The 18,884-nt window shown below is 61.2% G+C and overlaps 1 protein-coding gene across 8 annotated transcripts; it reads right to left on the bottom strand.

The window, feature by feature from the left end:
• Window positions 1-47: 47 nt before the first annotated feature.
• TAOK2 (TAO kinase 2) lies at window positions 48-18,127 on the bottom strand. Of its 8 annotated transcripts, XM_089321188.1 has the most exons (20): window positions 17,335-18,127; window positions 14,314-14,480; window positions 14,078-14,149; window positions 13,871-13,972; window positions 13,319-13,364; window positions 13,113-13,209; window positions 12,880-12,993; window positions 12,701-12,792; window positions 10,331-10,424; window positions 10,157-10,238; window positions 8,926-9,093; window positions 8,509-8,787; window positions 8,180-8,341; window positions 6,500-6,865; window positions 6,214-6,417; window positions 5,703-5,942; window positions 2,430-2,642; window positions 1,660-1,766; window positions 1,342-1,524; window positions 48-1,254 (listed from the first exon to the last, which is right to left on the bottom strand). In XM_089321188.1, the coding sequence occupies exons 2-19, from the start codon at window positions 14,443-14,445 to the stop codon at window positions 1,365-1,367; spliced, it is 2,730 nt and encodes a 909-aa protein (XP_089177314.1). In that variant the 5' UTR covers window positions 14,446-14,480; window positions 17,335-18,127; the 3' UTR covers window positions 48-1,254; window positions 1,342-1,364. The 8 variants fall into 8 exon arrangements, with proteins under 8 accessions (XP_089177314.1, XP_017198043.2, XP_008256159.3 ...); XM_017342554.4 differs by lacking the exon at window positions 1,660-1,766; XM_008257937.5 differs by lacking the exon at window positions 1,660-1,766 and having other exon boundaries at window positions 8,509-8,769.
• Between the last annotated feature and the right edge of the window lie 757 nt (window positions 18,128-18,884).

Genomic DNA, 18,884 nt, shown 5'->3' with positions numbered 1-18,884 from the left:
TATCACTCGTTCCCACACGCTCCTTAGACAGAAAGGGTGAGGCTTGGGACCTGTTAGAATAACCAACAGTTTATTAAAAGCTTGCCTGGGGCTCTGTGCCTGCCCCAGCTGACAGGGGCTCCCCCGATGGCCCTTTCCAAGGTCCTTCCCTTGTTCCCCCGCCCCAGCCCGAACCGCATTAAAAAAAAAAAGGTAAAGGACAAGACAGCACAGGACGTCAGACAGCACAGGGAATGGAGACACCCAGGCATCCTGACCCCAAGACCCCATCCGGATCCTTCTTGCCGAGGAAGGCCTCCCATTCTCCCCGCCTCGGGCCCAGACCTGCTCTGCCACGTCCCAGGTCTGGGGGCCCTGCCGTCCCGAGTCCATGCCCCCCTGTGAGGGTAGTATAGTTCTCTGGATATAATAATCTAGACCCACCCTTCCCCGCCCCCAGGGGACTAGTGAATATTTGACACGCACAGCTCCCTCCTGTCCCAGGCGGTGATGGAGGGAGACCCTGGCACCATGGTGGGGAGGCAGGGCTCCCGGGCAGCCTTGTGGCATCCGATGCCCCAGCTGGCCCAGGGCCACTGGCCAGCCCCAAGAAGCTCATGAGATGAGGCGGTTGGAGGGGAGCTGGAGCCAACATCCTGTCCCCCACCCTTGAGTAGGCCTCAAGCTCACTGCCTGCTCGGATCGGGCTCCTCCCACCCCTGTCCCTGCCCCACGTGGCTCACCCGCCCAACTTCAGGAATAGAAGTGGGAAGAACCGTTGAGAATGTGGGAAGCAACACTGGTGCTGCGACTCAGAGGCCCGGGGACGGCGGCAGCGGGTGGGCCCACGCTCTCACTGCCACTGCCCCCGGAGGCCGCCCGCCGCAGGGGCTGCGGGCTGTTCCGGAGCAGCAGCAGGGCCCCACCCCGCGGCGTTCCACTCTGCGTTGGGGGCCCCAGCCAGTTTGGGGGACCTGGGGGAGCTAGTAGAGACGGCTGCCGCCAGGCAGGAGGGGGCATGCCTGGCGGGGGAGGGCCGTGGCTCCAGTGCGCCCCGGAGCGGGGGACAGGGCGGGAGGGCCAGGCAGGGGCAGGGGGCGGGGCGGGGTAGCCCTGGGCAGCAGCCTCGGCTGGGATGCCCCCTAGAGCCATACTGGAGAAACCCAGCCTCATACTCTCGGCGTCGAAGGCCTCGATCTCCCGGGCCTGGCGCTCGAGCAAACTCCGGATCCGCTCGGAGCGCCCGGTCTGCAGGGCCAGCAGCTCCTCTTCCACCTGGGTACCCAGAAGGGAGGTCAGAGAGCCCAGGGCGGCAGGCGGCAGGCGGCCGGCCCGCCCCTCCCGGGAGGCCCAGCCGCTCACCCGCTGCTCCAGCAGCGCGCGCCTCAGAGCCACCCTCTGCTCCAGCTCCCGCAGCTCCCTCTCGTGCTGGCTCTCCGTGCGGATCTTGATCTTGCTCTGGTAAGCGTTGAGCAGCTCCAGCTCCTGCTGCAGCTGCTGCCGGAGGGCCTGGAACTCCGCCTCCTGGGTCTCGTCGAGTCGCAGCTGGAGGACAGAGGCACCGGTGTCAGGGGCCTCCGCCGCTGCCCCCACAATCCTCCCCTGCCCCAGGTAGGCCTGGGCCCTAAGGTTTCGAGAAGCGGCGGTGTCGGGCTCTATCCGAACGGAAGAGGGTCGTACCCTGCGGCACAGCAATTACACTCGCAGGAATCTATGCCCCGGGTATACTTGCACATGTGCTCCAGCTGTTCTCGGAGGCGGGGCGAGAGCAACATACTGGAATCAACCTAAATGTCCACCAATAAGGGATGGGTGAAGTAAATGATGGTACAGCCAACCCACGGGAAATTTTATGCTGTAAAAAAAAATCTGTGTACTGACGGGGAAAGATGTTTAGAAATACTCCGTAGGAAAAGGAAGTTAGAGACCAGCGCATAAGGTGTGAGTCCCTTTGTGCTTAAAGTTCTCAGAGTTTTCCAAAATAGGCTTTGGAAAAACCCTCCGTTAACTCTGAGCGCGTTACCTCTGAGAGGGGGGACCTGGGCGGAGCAGGGGCTCTGCGCTCCAGGGACGTTTTACGCGGCCCACTCCTGGGCTGCTGCGTGGCGACTTTACCACAGCAGTCTCTGAAATCCTCAGAAGCGTGGGTAGACAGGCCTGAGGGCCGCACCCATTTGAACCTGCTCCCTGCTCACACAGAGAACTCACTCGGGCCCAGGGAAAGACTAGCGCCACTCTTTTCCTTGGTGGCTCTCGGCAGAGTAGGCAGGCTGGCTTGGTAAGACCTTAAGAGAATACTAAGAGGGAAAATAAAACCGCTGAGGTGGATACAAAACCACAGAACCATCGCCAAGACCACCAACAGCGAGAGACCACCTGAGCTCCAGCTCCGCCCACACCCCACCGCTAAGCCCGAAACAGACGCTCCCTCCCAGGACCCCAGGCCTCACCGCCTGCGAGCTGAGCATCTCGGAGATGGACTGGTCGTACTGCTCGGCCAGGATCGCCAGCTTGCGGGTCTGCTCTTCTTTGAGCCGCTTAAGGAGGCTCTTGTGCTGGGCTTTGGGCGTGGTCTCCAGCAGGTGCGCCCGCAGGGCCTTGTACTGCCGGGTCTGGATCTTGCATGTCTCCTGGAACTGCTTCTTGATCTGCAGCTCCTTAGACTACGCAGTGGAATGGATCAAAGGGAGACGGGGCAGGGGAGAGGAGGAGGAGGAACAACCGGGGGAAGAGGGGAGAAGAGAGAGAGGAGGAGAGGAGACAGAAGCAGAGACAGGGAGAGGGAGAGAAACAGAAAACATGTTAGACAGAGGGGGCGGGGGGAGCTGTATACAGACAGACACGAGATGGGACTGTGTTGAGAGGATCAGCAGGGTCTCGATGGGCAAGAGATGCAGAGAAAACAAGACAGGTCCCGAGAGCGCGTCTGGAGTCGGGTGGAATGCCACGAGCAGGAAGGTCAGAGTTCACGGACGGGAAACTGAGGCTCTGGAGGGCACCAAGTGCACAGAAGCAGCGTGCACCATGCAAAGAGGGAGAACGCCACCTCGAGACAGAAGCATGTGAGCAAACACAAGGAGGTGCACGGGACGGAGTCACACGCACACACACCCAGGGCAGAAAGCGACACAACTGGAGAGAGACAGAGGAAGTCCCAGGTGCAGCACCCAGGGAGGAAGGCAGGGAGGGAGAAGCACCGAGCTGAGAGGTGGATAAGAAGGGGCTGCCCTGTTTCAGGCCACAGAGGGAACAGGGCAAGGGAGGCGGCCAGAGAGGGCCTGACAAGTTCGACAGGCCCGCAGCGGCCACCCTGACCAGATCCACATCCCAGTGCGGCCCCTCCGCTGTTGGCTCCCGCTCCAAGCCCACACCAACCCCGTTAGCAGGCCCACACTCTCTGCCTGGCCCCCGAGCTCGCCATCCCTGCTGTGGACGGCTTGCAGTCCCATCCCCCAAGCCTCTAGGATAATGCCTGGTGCAAGAGACAAACTCCGCTCCCCAACAAGGGAACCGTGTAGCGAGTGGGTCAGGAGAGAAGGCAGGGAGTGGGTAAGGAGGTCGAAGGACCTGGAACCTAGGGGCTGTCTGGCAGGAAGCCACCAACAGGGCAACTGTGGGACCAAGAAGCTCTGTGGAAGCTCACCGGGGCCCAGCCCCCGGGACTGGTGGCGGTCACGGTGGTGATGAAGCTATGAAGGCAGAGGATGAGGCTGAGGAGTGAAAGGGGCTGAGATAACGGAGATGGGGTGAAGAGGCCATGGAGCTGGGGCCGAGGGTCCAGACTGGGGGCATACCGGGGAGGCTAGGCGGCAGGACAAAGCAGACAGAGGCAGCCTGGGCCAAAGGTACAGTTCCGCTCAGATATTTTATTTGTGTTTGTCTTTTTTTTTTTTTTTTTTTGGTGGGGGGGAGGGGACAGGTTGGAAGGGAGACAGAAAAACAAAATCAAAGAGGAGAAAAAAAAAAAACCATGACTCTTCCCCCCTCCCCCAGCACCCCCTGGCCCCAGGTCCAAGTCGATGAGGGTGAGGATGAGCACACACACAGCGGGAGGACAGCAATAACTTAGGGGAGGGCGTCAGAACACAGAGTGGAACCTCTGGGCTCCCCGGGGAGGCTGGGCCTGTGGCGGGAAGCACACTGAGGAGGGGGCTGCAGTGGGGAGGGGACTGGGGGCTGCACAGCCTCACTGAGTCCTGGCAGATAAAGTGCTCGTCGCTCTAGATTTGGCCTGGAGCTGGTTACCTCCAAGGAGGCAGGGCCCGCGACTGGCGGGCTCTGGGTCTCCGCCCAGTTAGACTCCCTGGCGGTGGCTGGCGGGAGGTAAGGGGCCCCAGTCGTCGCTGGCTGCGTGGTAGCAGCCGGGGAATCCGGCTGGGCCGTTCGCTCCGCAGCAGGCCCCAGCTGGCCAGTGTGTGGATAGCCCAGGGGGGCAGGTGAGAGGCTAAACCCTGGCTGGCCCGTGCCAGGCGCCAGTTCCAGCCCTTGCACAGGGCCCAAACCCTTGCCAGCAGGGCTAGTGGGTGCTGGGCAGAGCGGGGATGAGCTCGCCGGGGCCCAGGGACAGGCAGGCGGCTGCGGAAGCCGTCCTTGTTGGTCTTGGGGTAGAGTGTAAACAGGCCCCGGTCCCCCACGGCCCCACAGCCCTGCAGGGCCCGGAAGACCACGGGTGACAGGCGCAGCAGAACCCTCAACCACAGTCGAGAGATGCCCCGGCGCACCCGGGGGCCCTGCTGCCGCACCCATTTGCCCCCAGCTGCCACGGCCACCAGAGGTAGAGCCAGGCCTGGCCAAGCTAGCAGCCAGGCAGCCCCCAGGCCCAGAGGGACACCCATAAGGCCTCGGCGCCAGCTCAGGCCCAGGACGACCCCCAGGGCAGTGCCCTGGGCCAGGAGCAGGAACAAACTGGGGGGCAGGTGCAGAGCTGTACAAAGGAGCAGGTAAGAGGCCCCCAGGCCCACCAGCCCTACCTCCAGGGCCAGCAGTGCTGCCTGCAGGCCACCCCCACCCTGGGCCGCCAGCAATGGGAGCAGCAGCAATAGTAGTAGGGGCAGGAGGCCAGAGGATGACCCCACTGCAAAGGAGAGGCCGGCCAGGAGGCCGTGGGACAGGAGTCCAGGGAGCTGGCTGGCAGGGCCGGGCCTCAGGTGTAGCGGAGGGGGCTCAGGGGGGATGTCTGGGGAGGGACAGCCATCTCCAGGGTCCCTAGGGGTACCTATCGGCGCCCCGTCGTCATCCTCCTCCTCCTCCTCCTCAGGGACGGGAGTCAGTGCTGGGCCCTGGACCCAGCCAAGCTCAAACTGCTCATCGAGAAGAGCCCCGTCCTCCTTCTCCCACACCCTCCACGCCCCAGCTTCCTCCTGGCCAACAATGCTCCTCTCCTGGGGTGACAAGGATGGGACTCTAAGCCCCTTCAGCTCCTCCTCAGGCGGATCCCAAACTTCCTCATCAACAGGACCCCCATGGTTTTGCGGACTGGGACTAGGGGTTCCTGATTCCTCTCCCAAAATCCTCTGCTCCTCTGGCTCCAAGGTGCTCCCTTCCTTTCCCAGAATCCTTCTCTCTGGAACTGCTTCCTCCTCCTCTCCCAGCATCCTTTGGTCCAGGACTGCCTCCTGGCCAGCTGAGCAGGGCTGCTCTTCGCTAGGGGTGCCTGTGCTGGGTGGTCCCAGAGCCCCAGGAGTGGGGAGCGGGAGGCCCGGGGGGCGCTGGCCTGCACGTACTTTGAGGCTCTTGGGCTGCTGGCGAACCTGGGCCGCGTGCTTCTGCCGCAACTCTTGCTCACGCCGCTTGTTGTACTCCAGCTGGTTGCCTAGCTCTGTCTGGTGCTGCAGGCGGGTGAGCTCGGCCCGTGTGCGCTGCACGGCCTGCAGCTGCCGGAGCTCCAGCTCCCGCGTGGCCTCATGCTGCCGCAGCAGCAACGCACACTCCAAGTCCTTCTGTGTCTGCTTCTTGTTCAAGTCCTGAGGCAGAAGGAAAACAGGGCCTGGTCAGCAAGCACCCGGGGTGCCTCGGCGGAGGGGGCTGGGAGCAGCGGGGCCTGAAGGAACCTAGCTCTTGGCTGACCTCTGAGCTGGGCCTGATGGGGACGGGAAGAAAGAGGGGTGCTGAAGCCCCGCCGAGCCCTAACACTGCACAGAGAGGCCAAAGTAAGACAGAGGGCGGCAGACGGCAACGGGCAGGCAGCCGGGAGCCGCGAGCAGGCAGCAGAGGCTGGGCGCTGGGGGAGCCCACCTCGCGCAGCAGGTCCTGGTCCAGGCTGTGCCGAGCCAGCAGCATCTTGCGCTTGTACTGCCGGCACTGCAGCTCAAAGTACTGGCGCTGCCGCCGCAGCAGGCCCGCCTCCTCCTCCGCCTGGCACTGCTGGAGCTGCTCCTTCTGCCGCAGCAGCCACTCGGCCTTCTCCCGCTTCGGGGTGCTGGGGTTCTCCTGGAGCTCCTGGGCAAGGGTGGGCGGCGGGGGGAGAAGGGTCAGGGCCCACCCGCCTGCCGTGCCCCCCGCCCGCGCGGCCCCCAGCCACCTCCTTCAGCTGCTCCTTGCGAAGCTTGTAGGTGCGCTTCTGTGCCTCCAGCAGCGCGGCCAGCTCCTTCTTCTGCTGCCCCAGGATGTGCTGCTGGAACTTGCGCTCCTCGGCCTGCGCGGCTCGCGCCTCCTTCTCCCCGATGGCCTGGTGCCGCCGCGCCAGCTTCTCCGCCTCGGCCCCAAAGCCGGCCCGCTGGGCCTCAAGCTCCCGCTGCAGGCGTGCGCTGTGCTCCTCGCGTTCGCCCCTCAGCCGCGACTCCAGGGCCAGCAGCTGCTTCTGGTGCTGTCGCCGCATCCGCTTGTAGCCGCTCAGCTGCTCCCGCAGGGCGGAGTCCTGCTCGTGCTCCTGGATCTGCCGACTGACCTGCGGCGGGAGCCAGGGAGAGCCGCGGCTCAGCGCTGGCCCCTGCTTCGTTCACGCACAGCCCTCCTGCTCCACTGGGAAGAACGCAGGCTTCCGAGGCACTGATTCAGGCTCAGCTGGCACCTGCCGCACACTGACGCGAACCTGAGCCTGGGTCCCCAACTGGAGAGCGGAGGTACTAACCCACTCCAAGGCCCGTGACTGAACCAGGTGATAAAATGAGGCAAGCACCGGGCTGGCAGAAAGTAGGAACAACTCGGATTAGTTCAGAAGTGACTCAGACCGACGCGGGCTCAACTCCCAGCTCTGCCTGTTACTACCCGTGTGATCTCAAGAAAGCTAACTTCTCCAAAGTGTCAGTTTTCTCACCAGACAAAAGGGGCAATAACACCTCCTCCTGGGGGTGGAGGTAGGTAGGTTCAGCTTGGTATACACATAGTAGTCTCCAGAACATTGGTTCCCTTCCTTTCAGCAAACACAGAGGGCCCACGGTACCCCAGGCTCCAAACACAGGATCCTGGATTGACACCGACCCTGGGCTGAGATGTCCCATCTCGGTCGGGTCTCAGGCCCCGCTCTCCTCACACTAGCCAAAGGGCCCAGAGCCCGGAAGTCACAGAGCTGTCTGCCAAGCCCCACAGGCGCTCAAGAGCTGTTCCAGCAAACCCAGCAGCCACAAGGACAGGCCACAAGCACAGGCTAGAGCTCTGAGGAGGTAGCTGCCGGGCGAATTCAGCTACACAGGGATATGGTCTAGAGGTGTATGAAAAGCACGGAGGCAAAGCTGTTTGAATGCAGCATCGAGCCGGCTTGTTCCTCCTGCGACCCGAGGAAAATGACCGACACGACTTGATTGTAACAGAACTTAAGAGCCAATGAATGTGCTTGGGCACGTGCCTGGGGCAAGCAGCCCACCGAACCCCAGCCCTTTAGTCTCAACTGGAACCCTGTCCTCTCCCACCTCTTCCTCCAGAAGGCCTACTCGGGCATGTGTGAGCCAGTGGACTGACCGCTGCCCCTGCCTCTGGGGCATGGAACCCCACAGGCCTGCGCGGGGCCCCTTGGGGACCCCACAGCCCAGGGCCGCGCAGCGCCCGACTGGCAACACCCCAGGGTGGGCATTTAAGCCAGGAACAGCAGACTGTGCAGAGGGACCAGCACTGTCTGCTGGGAGGATCAGGTGAGAGAGACGGCACCAGAGTGAGGGAGACACTGGACCAGATCACGTGACGGGGCGCGGAGGAGGAAGAACTGTTTCTGGACTCAGAAGGATGGCTGGGCCCTCCTGGATGCGGCGAGGATGGCCTTACTCACCAGGGAGGCAGTGCGGATGGTGGCAAAGTGGTCCCGGTTGCGGCAGTAGGCCCGGCGGCGGGCGGAAGAGGTGGTGGAGGCGGGAGCTGGGGCTGCAGGTGGCTGGAGAGGGCTTGGAGTCATCTCTGGCTGGTAGGGATCATCATACAGGTTGTCAGAGCCCTGGCGGAAGGGAAAGCGGAAGGGATGCCCAAGGCTCAGAGGCCACTGGGCCCAGCGGGCATTACCCAAGGAGACCCCATGAGACTGGGAGGAGGGACCCAGGCAGCTCCTGAGCACACAGCTCAGGCTCGGCCTCCCGTCTCCAGGCCGCTCGGGGCGCTGCGTACCGGCAGCCGGTGGATGATGGAGCTGTGTGAGGTGACTGTATGCTCCCCCTCCTGCATCATGGCCATCTCTCGGGCTTCAGGGCCTTCCTCTTCCTCCTCTTCCTCCTCCTCCTCTTCCTCCTCCTCCTCATTGTCCGAGGCGTCTGCCAGGCTGTTGACCGAGCTGCTCTGGCTGGAGGCGCTGATGGACATGCTGGGCACCGAGTGGCTACTCTCCAGACTGGTCAGCGTCCCAGCCCGGTGCATGTAGGGCTCCGTCTCCTGCGAACAGGGCGTGGGCTGTTGGGCAGGGAAGAAGGACAGGGGAGTGTGCATGGAGACCAGGAGGGAGGGGCCCGAGAAGCCGCTAGGGTAATACAAGCGCAGCACTGGGCGGGCGGAATCAAAGGTGGCAGGGCACAGGGCGAGCTGGGTCACCTCCTCCTCCTCGGGGGCCTCGGCGCCAGGGCCGTTCGGGGCCTCCTGGAAGAGGATCTTCTTCATCTTGCGGTACTGCAGGTTGTCCAGCTCCCGCACGGCATCCTTGGTTCTCTGGATCAGGTCCATGATGACTGTGGGTGGCCGCTCCCGGAGCACGAAGCGGTGCTGGGGGAAGAGAACGCTGAGGCCTGTGGCCAACACCCCCGACCCCTACAACCACGGCTCTCAGCAGCCCCTCTGACCCGAGGCGCTCCCCTGGAGCCATGCCCACCATGGGTTCATCAACACTGGCCTTGTCCCAGTCCCTCCTCACCACTCCGTCCCTCCTCCTCAGTCAGTCTCTTGTCCTGCCAGGCATGGCTGGCAGGCAGGAACAGTCAGAGATGTGGCTTCCGGTCCAGCTCCTCTACCGAGGTGCCTCATGACCTTGGACATGTCACAAGACCTCTTTGGACCATGGAAGGGATCTCCCCAATTATAAAGCCAACAGTTGGGGCCAGCACTGTGGCGCAGCAGGTTAACACCCTGGACTGAAGCGCTGGCATCCCATACGGGCGCCAGTTCGAGAACTGGCTGCTCCACTTCCGATCCAGCTCTCTGCTGTGGCCTGGGAAAGCAGCAGAAGATGGTCCAAGCCTTTGGGTCCCCGCACCCATGTGGGAGACCTGGAGGAGGCTCCTAGGTTCGGATTGGCACAGCTCCGGCCATTGCAGACATTTGGGGAGTGAACCACATGATGGAAGACCTCTCTCTCTCTCTCTCTCTCTGCCTCTCCTCTCTCTGTGTAACTCTGACTTTCAAATAAATAAATAAATCTTTAAAAATAAAAAAGCCAACAGGTCAGACGAGACGAGGCAATCTAAGCCAGTTCCCAACTGGGCTCTTTAGGTCCCCAGGGATCTGTGAGCCTGGACTCAGAAACACCACCAGGAAACCACACTCAAGCTTTGGGCTTGAGTTACATAGGTCAGTGTGGCGGCCCTGGTTACTGCATGCTGACCAGAAGCTGTTGGCAATTATACACATCTTTACTTAACAAAAGATGGAAAAACAAATGGTAACTTAATAAATTCATGCGGTCAGGTAGACAAAATCTTGTACACCGTGGAGCCTGCTGGCACTGGGACGGGGGTGGGGAGTCAGACATGAAGCTCTGGATGGAGGCTGCATCTACTTTCACTGACGAGTTTCCAGAACATTCTAGAACGCGAGGTGAGGAAGCGCTCACCTTCAGAAGCACCTCTGAGGTTGGTCTGTCTTGAGGGATTTTCTGAAGACAGGAGTCGACAAAATTCCGGAAGTACTCAGACCTGGAAGTCAGAGGAGGGGAGAAGGGTGGGCAGGGCATGAGCCAGGCGCCTACCCCTGGCCTAACCCTGATTTCGGGAATCCCAGTGCTCACCAGTGTCCTGACTGGAGCACGGGGGACTCGTTCTGTGCAATGTGGTATAAGGCACTCATCGCATTCATGTTGAACAGCGGTGGTTTTCGTTCCGCTACGGACAAAGTGGGAGAAGGTGAGAAGGGAAACTGAAGTGGAACTCCGCTGCCTTGGGCTCAAATCCCTGCTCCCCGACTTCCTTGTCACATGACCTCGAGCGATTCCCGTCATCCTGTCCGGGGCACACCCCATCGTCTCAGCTACATGTGGGTGGCACAGGCTCCAAAGAAAGCAGCACGGCCAAGAGCTTTCGAGAGAAAGACAGAAGGAAGCCCACCCAGTTATTAGCCCAACTAACAGGTGCTGGGTAGCAGACGAGAGCAAACGGCTTGCGAAGTGCTATGGGGAAGATAAAGCAAAAACAAGGATCCGGCCCTGTCCTCCAGGGACTTCGGGTGTGAAAGAGAAGATGGAACAGGTTCCGAGTGCCGAGCGGCGGCAGAGGGAGACGGGGGAATGGCAGGAGGCCCTCAGGCCGGGACGCTTGCAGGGGGACACCCTTCAGAATAAGGGGCAGTGTAACCGGACTCTGGATTGGAAGTTGCACACCAGGAGCCCCCTGTGGGCCAGACAACATTTCCTTGTTTGTTTCTGGCCTACACAGTGACTTTTTTTTTTTTTTTTTAAGATTTAATTATTTATTTGAAAACCAGAGTTACATAGAAAGAGAAGGACAGAGAGAATTTTCATCCACTGGTTCATTCTCCAAAGGACTGCAATGGCCAGGGCTGGGCCAGGCTAAAGCCAGGAGCTTCTTCCAGGTCTCCCATGTGGGCGCAGGGGCTCAAACACTTGGGCCATCCTCTGCTACTTTCCCAAGCCCATTAGCAGGGAGCTGGTTCAGAAGTGGAGCAGCTGGGACTCGAAACAGTGCCCATATGGGATGCCGGCCCTGCAGGGTGCAGCTTTAATCTACTGAGCCGCAGCGCCAGCCCCTGACTTCTTACAATTAAATATCAACAATAACGAAGTGCTAGTGATCTTGATTTCCTTTTCTCTTAAAAAAATGAGGTGTGGTGAAATGGAGCTGACAGTACTGCCGCAGCGTGGCTGCAGGGAAATGGCCACTGCCCTCTCTTCAGGAGCAGAGCACGGTTTGCCACGGCTTCCCTAACAGGGACTCGGAACACCAGCTACCCTTGGGCATCAGGCTGGCTGGGTGCCTCCATCAGCACACAAGTACTCCATGCCCCGTCCCTATCCACGACGCACTGGCCTAGCTTTCTCTTACACGTGACCTGCTCCATGCACTTCTGTCACCCGTCTGGCCCCAGCCTTGAATGGTCAATACGAACTGTGGAGATGGGCAAAAGGGCATGTCCTAAACTCCGCTCGAGGACAGAGGATGATACAAACTGAGGTGGGAGAGTAGGAAAGGCCATGATACACGCTAGGGTGGTGGCCATGACGGGGGGTGGAGGGGCAGCCAAGGAAGGATGGGGATGGCTCAGTCTTGCAGGCGGTGGGGAGCCACTGCTGGCCCGAGCAAGGGCTATGATGACGGCACTGAGCTTTGGCAGATCTTGAAGGCCTGAGAACTGAAGAGACTGGAAGGAAGGAGACGGTGGCAGCAGAACCACCTCTGCTGCTAACGGCGCCTGTCTTGGCCCTAAAAGCACTATCTCATTAAATGGCTGCTTCAACAGGGCAGGCTGGCAGAGACGAGGACCCTGCCAACGGCGGCAACCGCGTGAGCTCCCGGGGGCCTGACTCGCGGCCCTTCTCACGCCTCTCCGCGTCCCAAGTCACGTTCCTGGCGAGGGCAGCTCGTCTCAGCTCCCCACGCCTGCTCTCCCCGCAGGCTCCCACACAGGCCACTCTCTCTGTCTGGAATGCTCTTCCCCACATCTTTCAAAGAGGTTTTATTTGTCCAGTAGGTCTGTTCAAACACCCCTGCTACACAGAGGACTTCCTCAGCCAAGGGACTAAATCAAGTCCTCTGTCTTACATTTGTGCCCCCCAGAAGTTCCCCGCTTGGCTTTCGTCCCACTGAGAGAAAACATGCCTTGCTTCCCCAAGTCCAATGCAAGTCTCATGAGGGCCGGAATCTCTCTGCTGTGGCCTCAGAACCTAGCACTGTGCATGGCACACAGCGAACACACAAAACAGGTCGAGAACCAGGGGGCTGGACAGGAAGACAGGAATGCCGCAAACCCTTTAGGCCTGAGAGCTGGCAGGCTCTGACAGTTGCCTGTAGCGGGCAGCTCTAAGGTCAAGTTAAGACACGCACATGCAGGCCTGGGCGCCCATCTGAGAAGGATGGGACAGGGGACGGAACAGAAAGGAGTGGAGAAGAGGGTGGAGGAGGGGCAGTGGGGAGGCCGTCCTTACCCAGTTCGATGCAGGTTATCCCCAGGGACCAGACGTCCACTTTGCCGTCATACTGCCCCTCATCCATGGCCAAGATCACCTCTGGAGCCATCCTGGAGAATGGCAAGGACAAAGAGGCTCAGCCTCCGTCCAGACCCCACCAGCTGGGAGCACTGCCAGTCGCCACCGCTCCCGCTCACCAGTATGGGGTGCCCACGAAGGAGTTGGCAGGTGCCATGATGGACGCGGAGCCGAAGTCCCCCAGCTTCACCAGGCCTGGCTCCGACAACAGGATGTTCCCAGCCTTCACATCCCTGCCAGAAGCATAGACCAGGCATGGAGGTGACAGTGTGGAGGGCTGGGCAGGGGCTGCGGCCCAGGGAGCTGAGGGGAAGCAGAGTGCCCCCACCCCGCCCCGCCGGGCTGCCCGTACCTATGGATCATGTTGTGGGAGTGCAGATACGCCAGGCCCTGCAGCGCCCCGTGGGTCACCGCTGCGATCTCCACCTCCTGAAGGGGCTTCTTATGCACTGGGGAGCGAGGGGGACACAGCAGACTCAGGGAGCCCTGTGGCGGGCCGGCAGCACGGGCTTCTCTCCTCTCTCCCCTTCTCCCCCCCAGAGCCAGCAAGTCACTTACCTTCTAGAAGGTCAGAAGCTGAACCCAGGCAATACTCCATCACCAGCTAAGAAAGAGTCAAAGGTCAGAGGTCAGCAGTTCCCGGCTACCCTGGCCCTGCTCCCTGGGCAGACGTAAAAACAGAGCCTCCTAGCCCATCCTCCTCCTGGGCAATGCCCCGGAAGAATGAGAGGCAGGAAGGGCAAGTGGAGGAAGAGAGGGGGTGACGGGACAATCCCCGAAGTCAGGACCTCCCTGAAAAAGAGCCCAGGACACAAACCTCCACTCCCACGGAATCCCTTGAAGGCCCCAGGGCCCCCAGCCCCACCAGCCCGAAGGCCCTCTACCATGGGCTCACAGTCCTTGTCCCTCTGGGAGCCGGCTGCTCCCTCTGGACCGACACTGCTGCTCGTGGGTTTGTCTGAGAACCAAAGTGGTCTAGACACACCTCCCCCCCCCGCCCCCCCCGCCGCACGATCCCACAACGGCAGCCTGAGACTGGGCCAGGCCAAGGATGCTCCTGAGCCGGGGGGCTGGGGGAGGAGAGGAGGCAGAGTGCGGAGCCCAGCTCACCCATGCCGTGTGCTCCCTCAGGTAACAGCCCCGGTACTGAATGGTATTGGGATGCCGGAGCTTCTGTAAGAAGCGCACCTCCTTGATGATGTCCTGCCATTTCTAGGAGGAAGGAAGTCAGGATGGGAGGGGGCTACAGAGTCTGCGCCTCACGCGCGGGGTGGGGGGACCCTGCTCCCCGCCCTGGTCACATGCAGCCCGCCCCACCTCATTCGATTGCTTCCCGCTGTACGACATCTTCTTGATGGCCACCACCTCGCTGTTCCGGACATCCCGGGCCTGCGGGTGAGACCAGAGGTGGTGAAGGCTCCTGGGAGAAGAGGGCGGGGCCCAGCAGAAAGGGCGGGAAGGGTTGCCGCTGGTGGAGCGGGCCCGTCCGGAGGTCCACAGGGGTTAAGGATGGCGTCCCCACCCCTACTTTACCAGCCCAAGACCCGACTCACGAAGTACACAGCTCCAAAGCTGCCGTGGCCAATTTCCCGGAGGTCGGAAAAGAGCTTTTCGGGGTCATCCTTGAAGAACAGTTCGGCCACATCGGGGTCCTTCAGGCTCCCGGCCCGGCCCCCAGCTGGCATGGTGGCCCCTGGGGGCCCTGAGAGTAGGGCCTGGCCTGGAGAAGGAAGACGGGATGCTTAGAAGAAGGCAGAGGCCCCCCAGCTTCTGCCGTCTCCTCCCCGCGTTCCCACATGAGGGGGAGGCACCGCTGAGGAAGGGCAGGGGGAGACCAGGAACAATACCAAAGCTCCACAAAAACCAAGTTGCCCTGGCAACCGGATCACGGGGGCCAGGTCCCTGGAGTCCCTAAAACTGCTAGGAAGACTCTGGGAAGCTAAGCATCCCCACCATCCCCCTCGGCCCACAAGTTCCCCTTTCGCCAGAACCCCGACTTGGCCCCTCGAGGGGGGAAAAGATGCTACTTCCCAGCCCGTGCTCCACGGCCCCACGTGGCCTGTCCCACAAGTCCCACCCCCTCGGCTGTCTCCAGGCATCTTCCCATTCCCCTTGGCGCCGAGGCCCCCTCCTCCCTCAACCTCACACACCCTGGAAGAGAACAGGAAATGGCTAGGCCGGAGGCGGTGGAAATCCGGCCATTGTTCCAAGTGGGTACTGGCCCAGTGGGGCCAGGAGACTCTCCAAAAGGGCAGGGGCACTGTGGCAGGGAGATCTAGAATGGGAAGGCCGGCGGCTGGCTGTGCCGGCCTCTGTACTCTGGTCCCATTCAAGTGCCCTGGGCTGTCCGTGCCTCCGGGACGGTGGCCGTGCGTGAGTGGTGTTTTTGAGCAGGTATAGTAAGCGCCTCACTCGACCCTCAGCACGACCGCATGAACTAAGTTAGCAGCACCCGGATCTTTACAAAGAAAGCAGCTCTCAGGGTTACGCGACTTGCTCAAAGCCAATCCCCCACCGCGGCGCTTTCGGAGTAGCCCAGGGTCAGGATCACCCTTTCCCATGTGAGGTCAGAGCGGCACCCGAGGGGAAAAGGACTTCTCCAAGGTCAGACACCAGCACCCTCTCCTCAGTCAGCCCTGCATGGTTTGTGCACTCGGTGCATCACCCTGAGCTTAGCACCCTCGTACAGGAAGCCCGCCCTGACCACTCCAGCCCTCGGAGAGAACTCCTACGGAGAACACCCAGCCAAACACCTAGAGAAAGTTCCTGCGGGGGATCAGAATTGGGATCCTCCAGGGGACTCTGACAGGCTCGTGGCTAAGCACTTGTTGGGATCCAGCACACACCCGAGCCTGAGCCCTCGGCAGCAGAGCTGGACTCCCAAGGCAGAGTTCTAGCTACTTAAAAGCACCTAACAATTTTGAGCATGCAATTATATTCCACCCATGCATTGTTTCCTGTTGTGTTGTTAATTCTGTCTCCTCAGCCCGACTGGAAGATGGAGGGCAAGGAGGGGGCCCCCAGGGTGCAGAGGACTCAGAATAGCCTGCGAGATTGATTGACTGCCCTGGGCCCAGCCCTCAGCAGGCTGCAAGGCAGGCCCCTTTCTCCCGGCTTCTGCCAGCCACAGGGCCAAGCACCCCTCAGCACACCCACACACGGAGGCAGGTGCCCACAACTTGCCACAGGAATCCTCCTCACCTCCTTACCAGCACAAGACCCAGGAATGCCAACCTAGGACCCAGGCTGCAGGCCAGGAGGGCCAGCCACTGGCAAAACCTCCTCGTGACACTTACAACCATTTGAGCCATTCCACAGTCTGCACCCACCTTCTAAGACGGACAATGTCATCTCTGCCCTGCAGGTGAGCAAATCCAAATCCATTCATATCTAAGCCTCGAAGCCCGTCCACCCCATCGGGGAGGTGCAGCACCAGGGCTTTGAAGTTCCTCAGACTTCTCGCTCTGGCTTTGGGGACAGGGACTACGGCACGGGCCGCTGAGAGAGTTTAATGAGAGCCCATGCTCTGCAGACCCCCTCTGTGTGGGGTTTGCCCTCTCTGCCTCCAGGGTAACCACAAGGCTTCCATCCTTGGGGCATCATCCAACCCCAACAGCTTGGCTTTCAACTGTTAGGGGCAGCCAGGACGCTTATCATCTGTTAGAAGACACAGCCCTGTCAGACCCAGGCCAAGGTCTGGGAGCAGGGGTAACAATGAAGGTCACGGCCGGCGACAGAACAGAACAATGTATGAGGCAGGGACAGAAGCTCCTGAGGGCAGCCCTCCCTCCTGGAAAGCAAGTTCATCTCACTCCCATCTTTGACCCTCACCCTAACTTGCTCTCCGAAGGACCCCTGGCCAAGCCCAGGCACAGAAGATGCCAAGAACGAGCATCAACCAGGGACAAGACCTGACTGAGGACTTGGGTTCAAATCCTGATTCTGCCACTGCATGACCTTGGGCAACCTCTCTGAGCCTCAACGTTCTCGACTGTAAAATGGGAAGATGGCAGTCAAAGAGTTCCCACAGGGTAAAGGGGGCGTATATCTTGTGAGAGAATGGATCAAAAAGCGCTTTGTAACAGACTGCTTGACACATGCATGACATTATACCATCACAGCAAGAGGTCAGGAGGGAAATATTGCCAGGCAACCCTCACCCCCCAAGCACATACATACTCTCTCTCTCACACACACACACACACACACACACTCTCTTACTTGCAAGGACAAGAAACCTAACCAGACCAAGCCTGAAAAACAATTCGACCCATCATGGGATTCAACCCCCAAAAGCAGTCAGGAAAAAGGGGTCTCATCAGAGAGGAGGCGAGGTGGTGGCTGCGAGGAGCAGAGACACCCTAGGGCGTGACACCCCCCCTCCGGCGACATCAGGAGCCCCCTGTCACCTGAGGTCCCCCACCAGCCAGACACAATGAAGGGAAGAGGAAGGGGAAGAGCGTGGCAAGGCGAGGCGAAGCTGGCCAGAGGCTGCAGACTGGCCCAGATGGGCTTCCTCCTCCCAGGTCCAACGTCTCGGCAGGGCCCCGCGCCCCTGCCCCCAAGCGTCTCACCTGGTAGGGGTCACTGTGGTGCCCCAGCGCCTCCGCTTCCGCCCGGGCTCCTCCAGCGGCACTGCCAAGCAGGGTGAGGGGCAAGGAGGCCTTTCCCCTTGCCACCTCTGCCTCGGCGGTCGCCCTTCCTGAGGGGCGGGCCCGGGAAGCCTCCCCTGGAGGGGAGGGGGTGACAACCCGATCTGACCTCGCGGTCCAGTCCTCCCCCTCCGCGAGGGCGACAGTTGCTGAATCCCGGATTTCCGATGGTGGGGTCTGAGCCCCGTATATCTGAACAGGGGCAAACTGAATCCGGTATCTGAACGCCTGGGGAGTGAACCCCGGACAGTGATGCACGCAGGGGCCTGAATCCCAGATACTTGAAATTCTATCAAACACAGACCCAGGTTTAGAGAGGCTGGGACCGGAGTCCCAGATACCTGGACTATGAGGGCTGATACCTGGGTATCTGAGAAGCGAGGGGCTAAGCCCGGAAATCTGGAACCCAGGGGCCTCGGCCCCAGGTCTTCGGCCACCGAGAGGGGGGCCCACCCCGAGGACGTCCGGCCGCACGGCCCCTCTCACGCCGGGGTCCGAGGGTGACAGCCCTCGTTCCCGCCCCAGCCTCCTCTCCTGCCCCTTCTCTCTCCCGAGAATAGCTGGAAGACTGTAGCTAAGGCGCTGCTGACGGTCCCGCACCCTCTCTCCCTCGCCTCTTCTCGGTCTCAGCCTCTCTCCGCACCACAGCCCAGATCTCGTCCCGGTCTCCCTCTCCCTCTTCCTCCCAATTCCAAGATGGAGACCGGGCGGGAGCGCGCAGGCGCGGTAGCGACGCCGGGCCAAAGGGGGCGGGGCCCCCAGAGAAACAGCCCCGCCCCTCTCTCCTCACTGCCGCGGCCCGGGAGACAGGCAGCCACCGAGCCCGAGTGCGCGCGCGCCCCGCCACGCGGACCCTGGGTGGGAGGAGGCGGGGACAAGGGCTAGGCTTGCGGCAGGGAGGAGCCCAGCGCGCTCTCCGACGACTGGCAGCGGAGAGAGCTGCAGCGCATGCGCCGACCCCGCCTTTGGGCCGAGCCAGAGCTTGTTGCTAAGGGAAGCTTAGAGGGGGCGCGGGTGGGGAAGGCAGGCAGCCGCGAGCTGCGTGATCTGCGCCTGCGTGCACGGTAGCGGTTGGGAGGGGTAAGGGATGGCCACTGCTGGGTGCGGAAAAGGCGGGAAAATGGATGGCGGGAGGTCAGGAAACACCTAGCCTGGATGTGGACCCCAAGTGCGAGGAATCTTTGCCAGTCGCTGTGGGGAAAACTCAGTCACAGGGAGCGCAGGTTCCGCATAGTTGCCTAACTTGGCCAAGGTCACAGTGCGTTTATATCAAAGCATCTCCGTGACCTCACTCCACCAGCTAGTGGGCATTACCAGTTTCGTATCGGGAAGAACTAATCAACACCGACATCCTATATTAGAGCGCCAGTTCAAGGCCTGGCTGCTCTACTTCACATCCAGCTCCCTGCTAGTGCCAGGGAAGGCAGTGGACGATGGCCCAAGTGCTTGGGCCCCAGCCATCCACGTGGGAG

This window comes from Oryctolagus cuniculus, chromosome 19 (genome assembly GCF_051225735.1).
Source record: "Oryctolagus cuniculus isolate XC-2025 breed Fujian yellow rabbit chromosome 19, ASM5122573v1, whole genome shotgun sequence".
Classification (NCBI taxonomy): Eukaryota; Metazoa; Chordata; class Mammalia; order Lagomorpha; family Leporidae; genus Oryctolagus; species Oryctolagus cuniculus.
Note: the sequence above shows the minus strand (reverse complement) of the source record. Positions and strands in the feature narration are given on the sequence as shown.

Coding starts and splice junctions, on each gene's coding strand:
- TAOK2 (XM_017342552.4), bottom strand. CDS start 14,445: ATGCCAGCTGGGGGCCGGGCCGGGAGCCTGAAGGACCCCGATGTGGCC. Junction 14,150..14,313: donor GCTTTGGAGCTGTGTACTTC/GTGAGTCGGGTC, acceptor TCTCACCCGCAG/GCCCGGGATGTCCGGAACAG. Junction 10,425..12,700: donor GATAACCTGCATCGAACTGG/GTAAGGACGGCC, acceptor CTTTGTCCGTAG/CGGAACGAAAACCACCGCTG.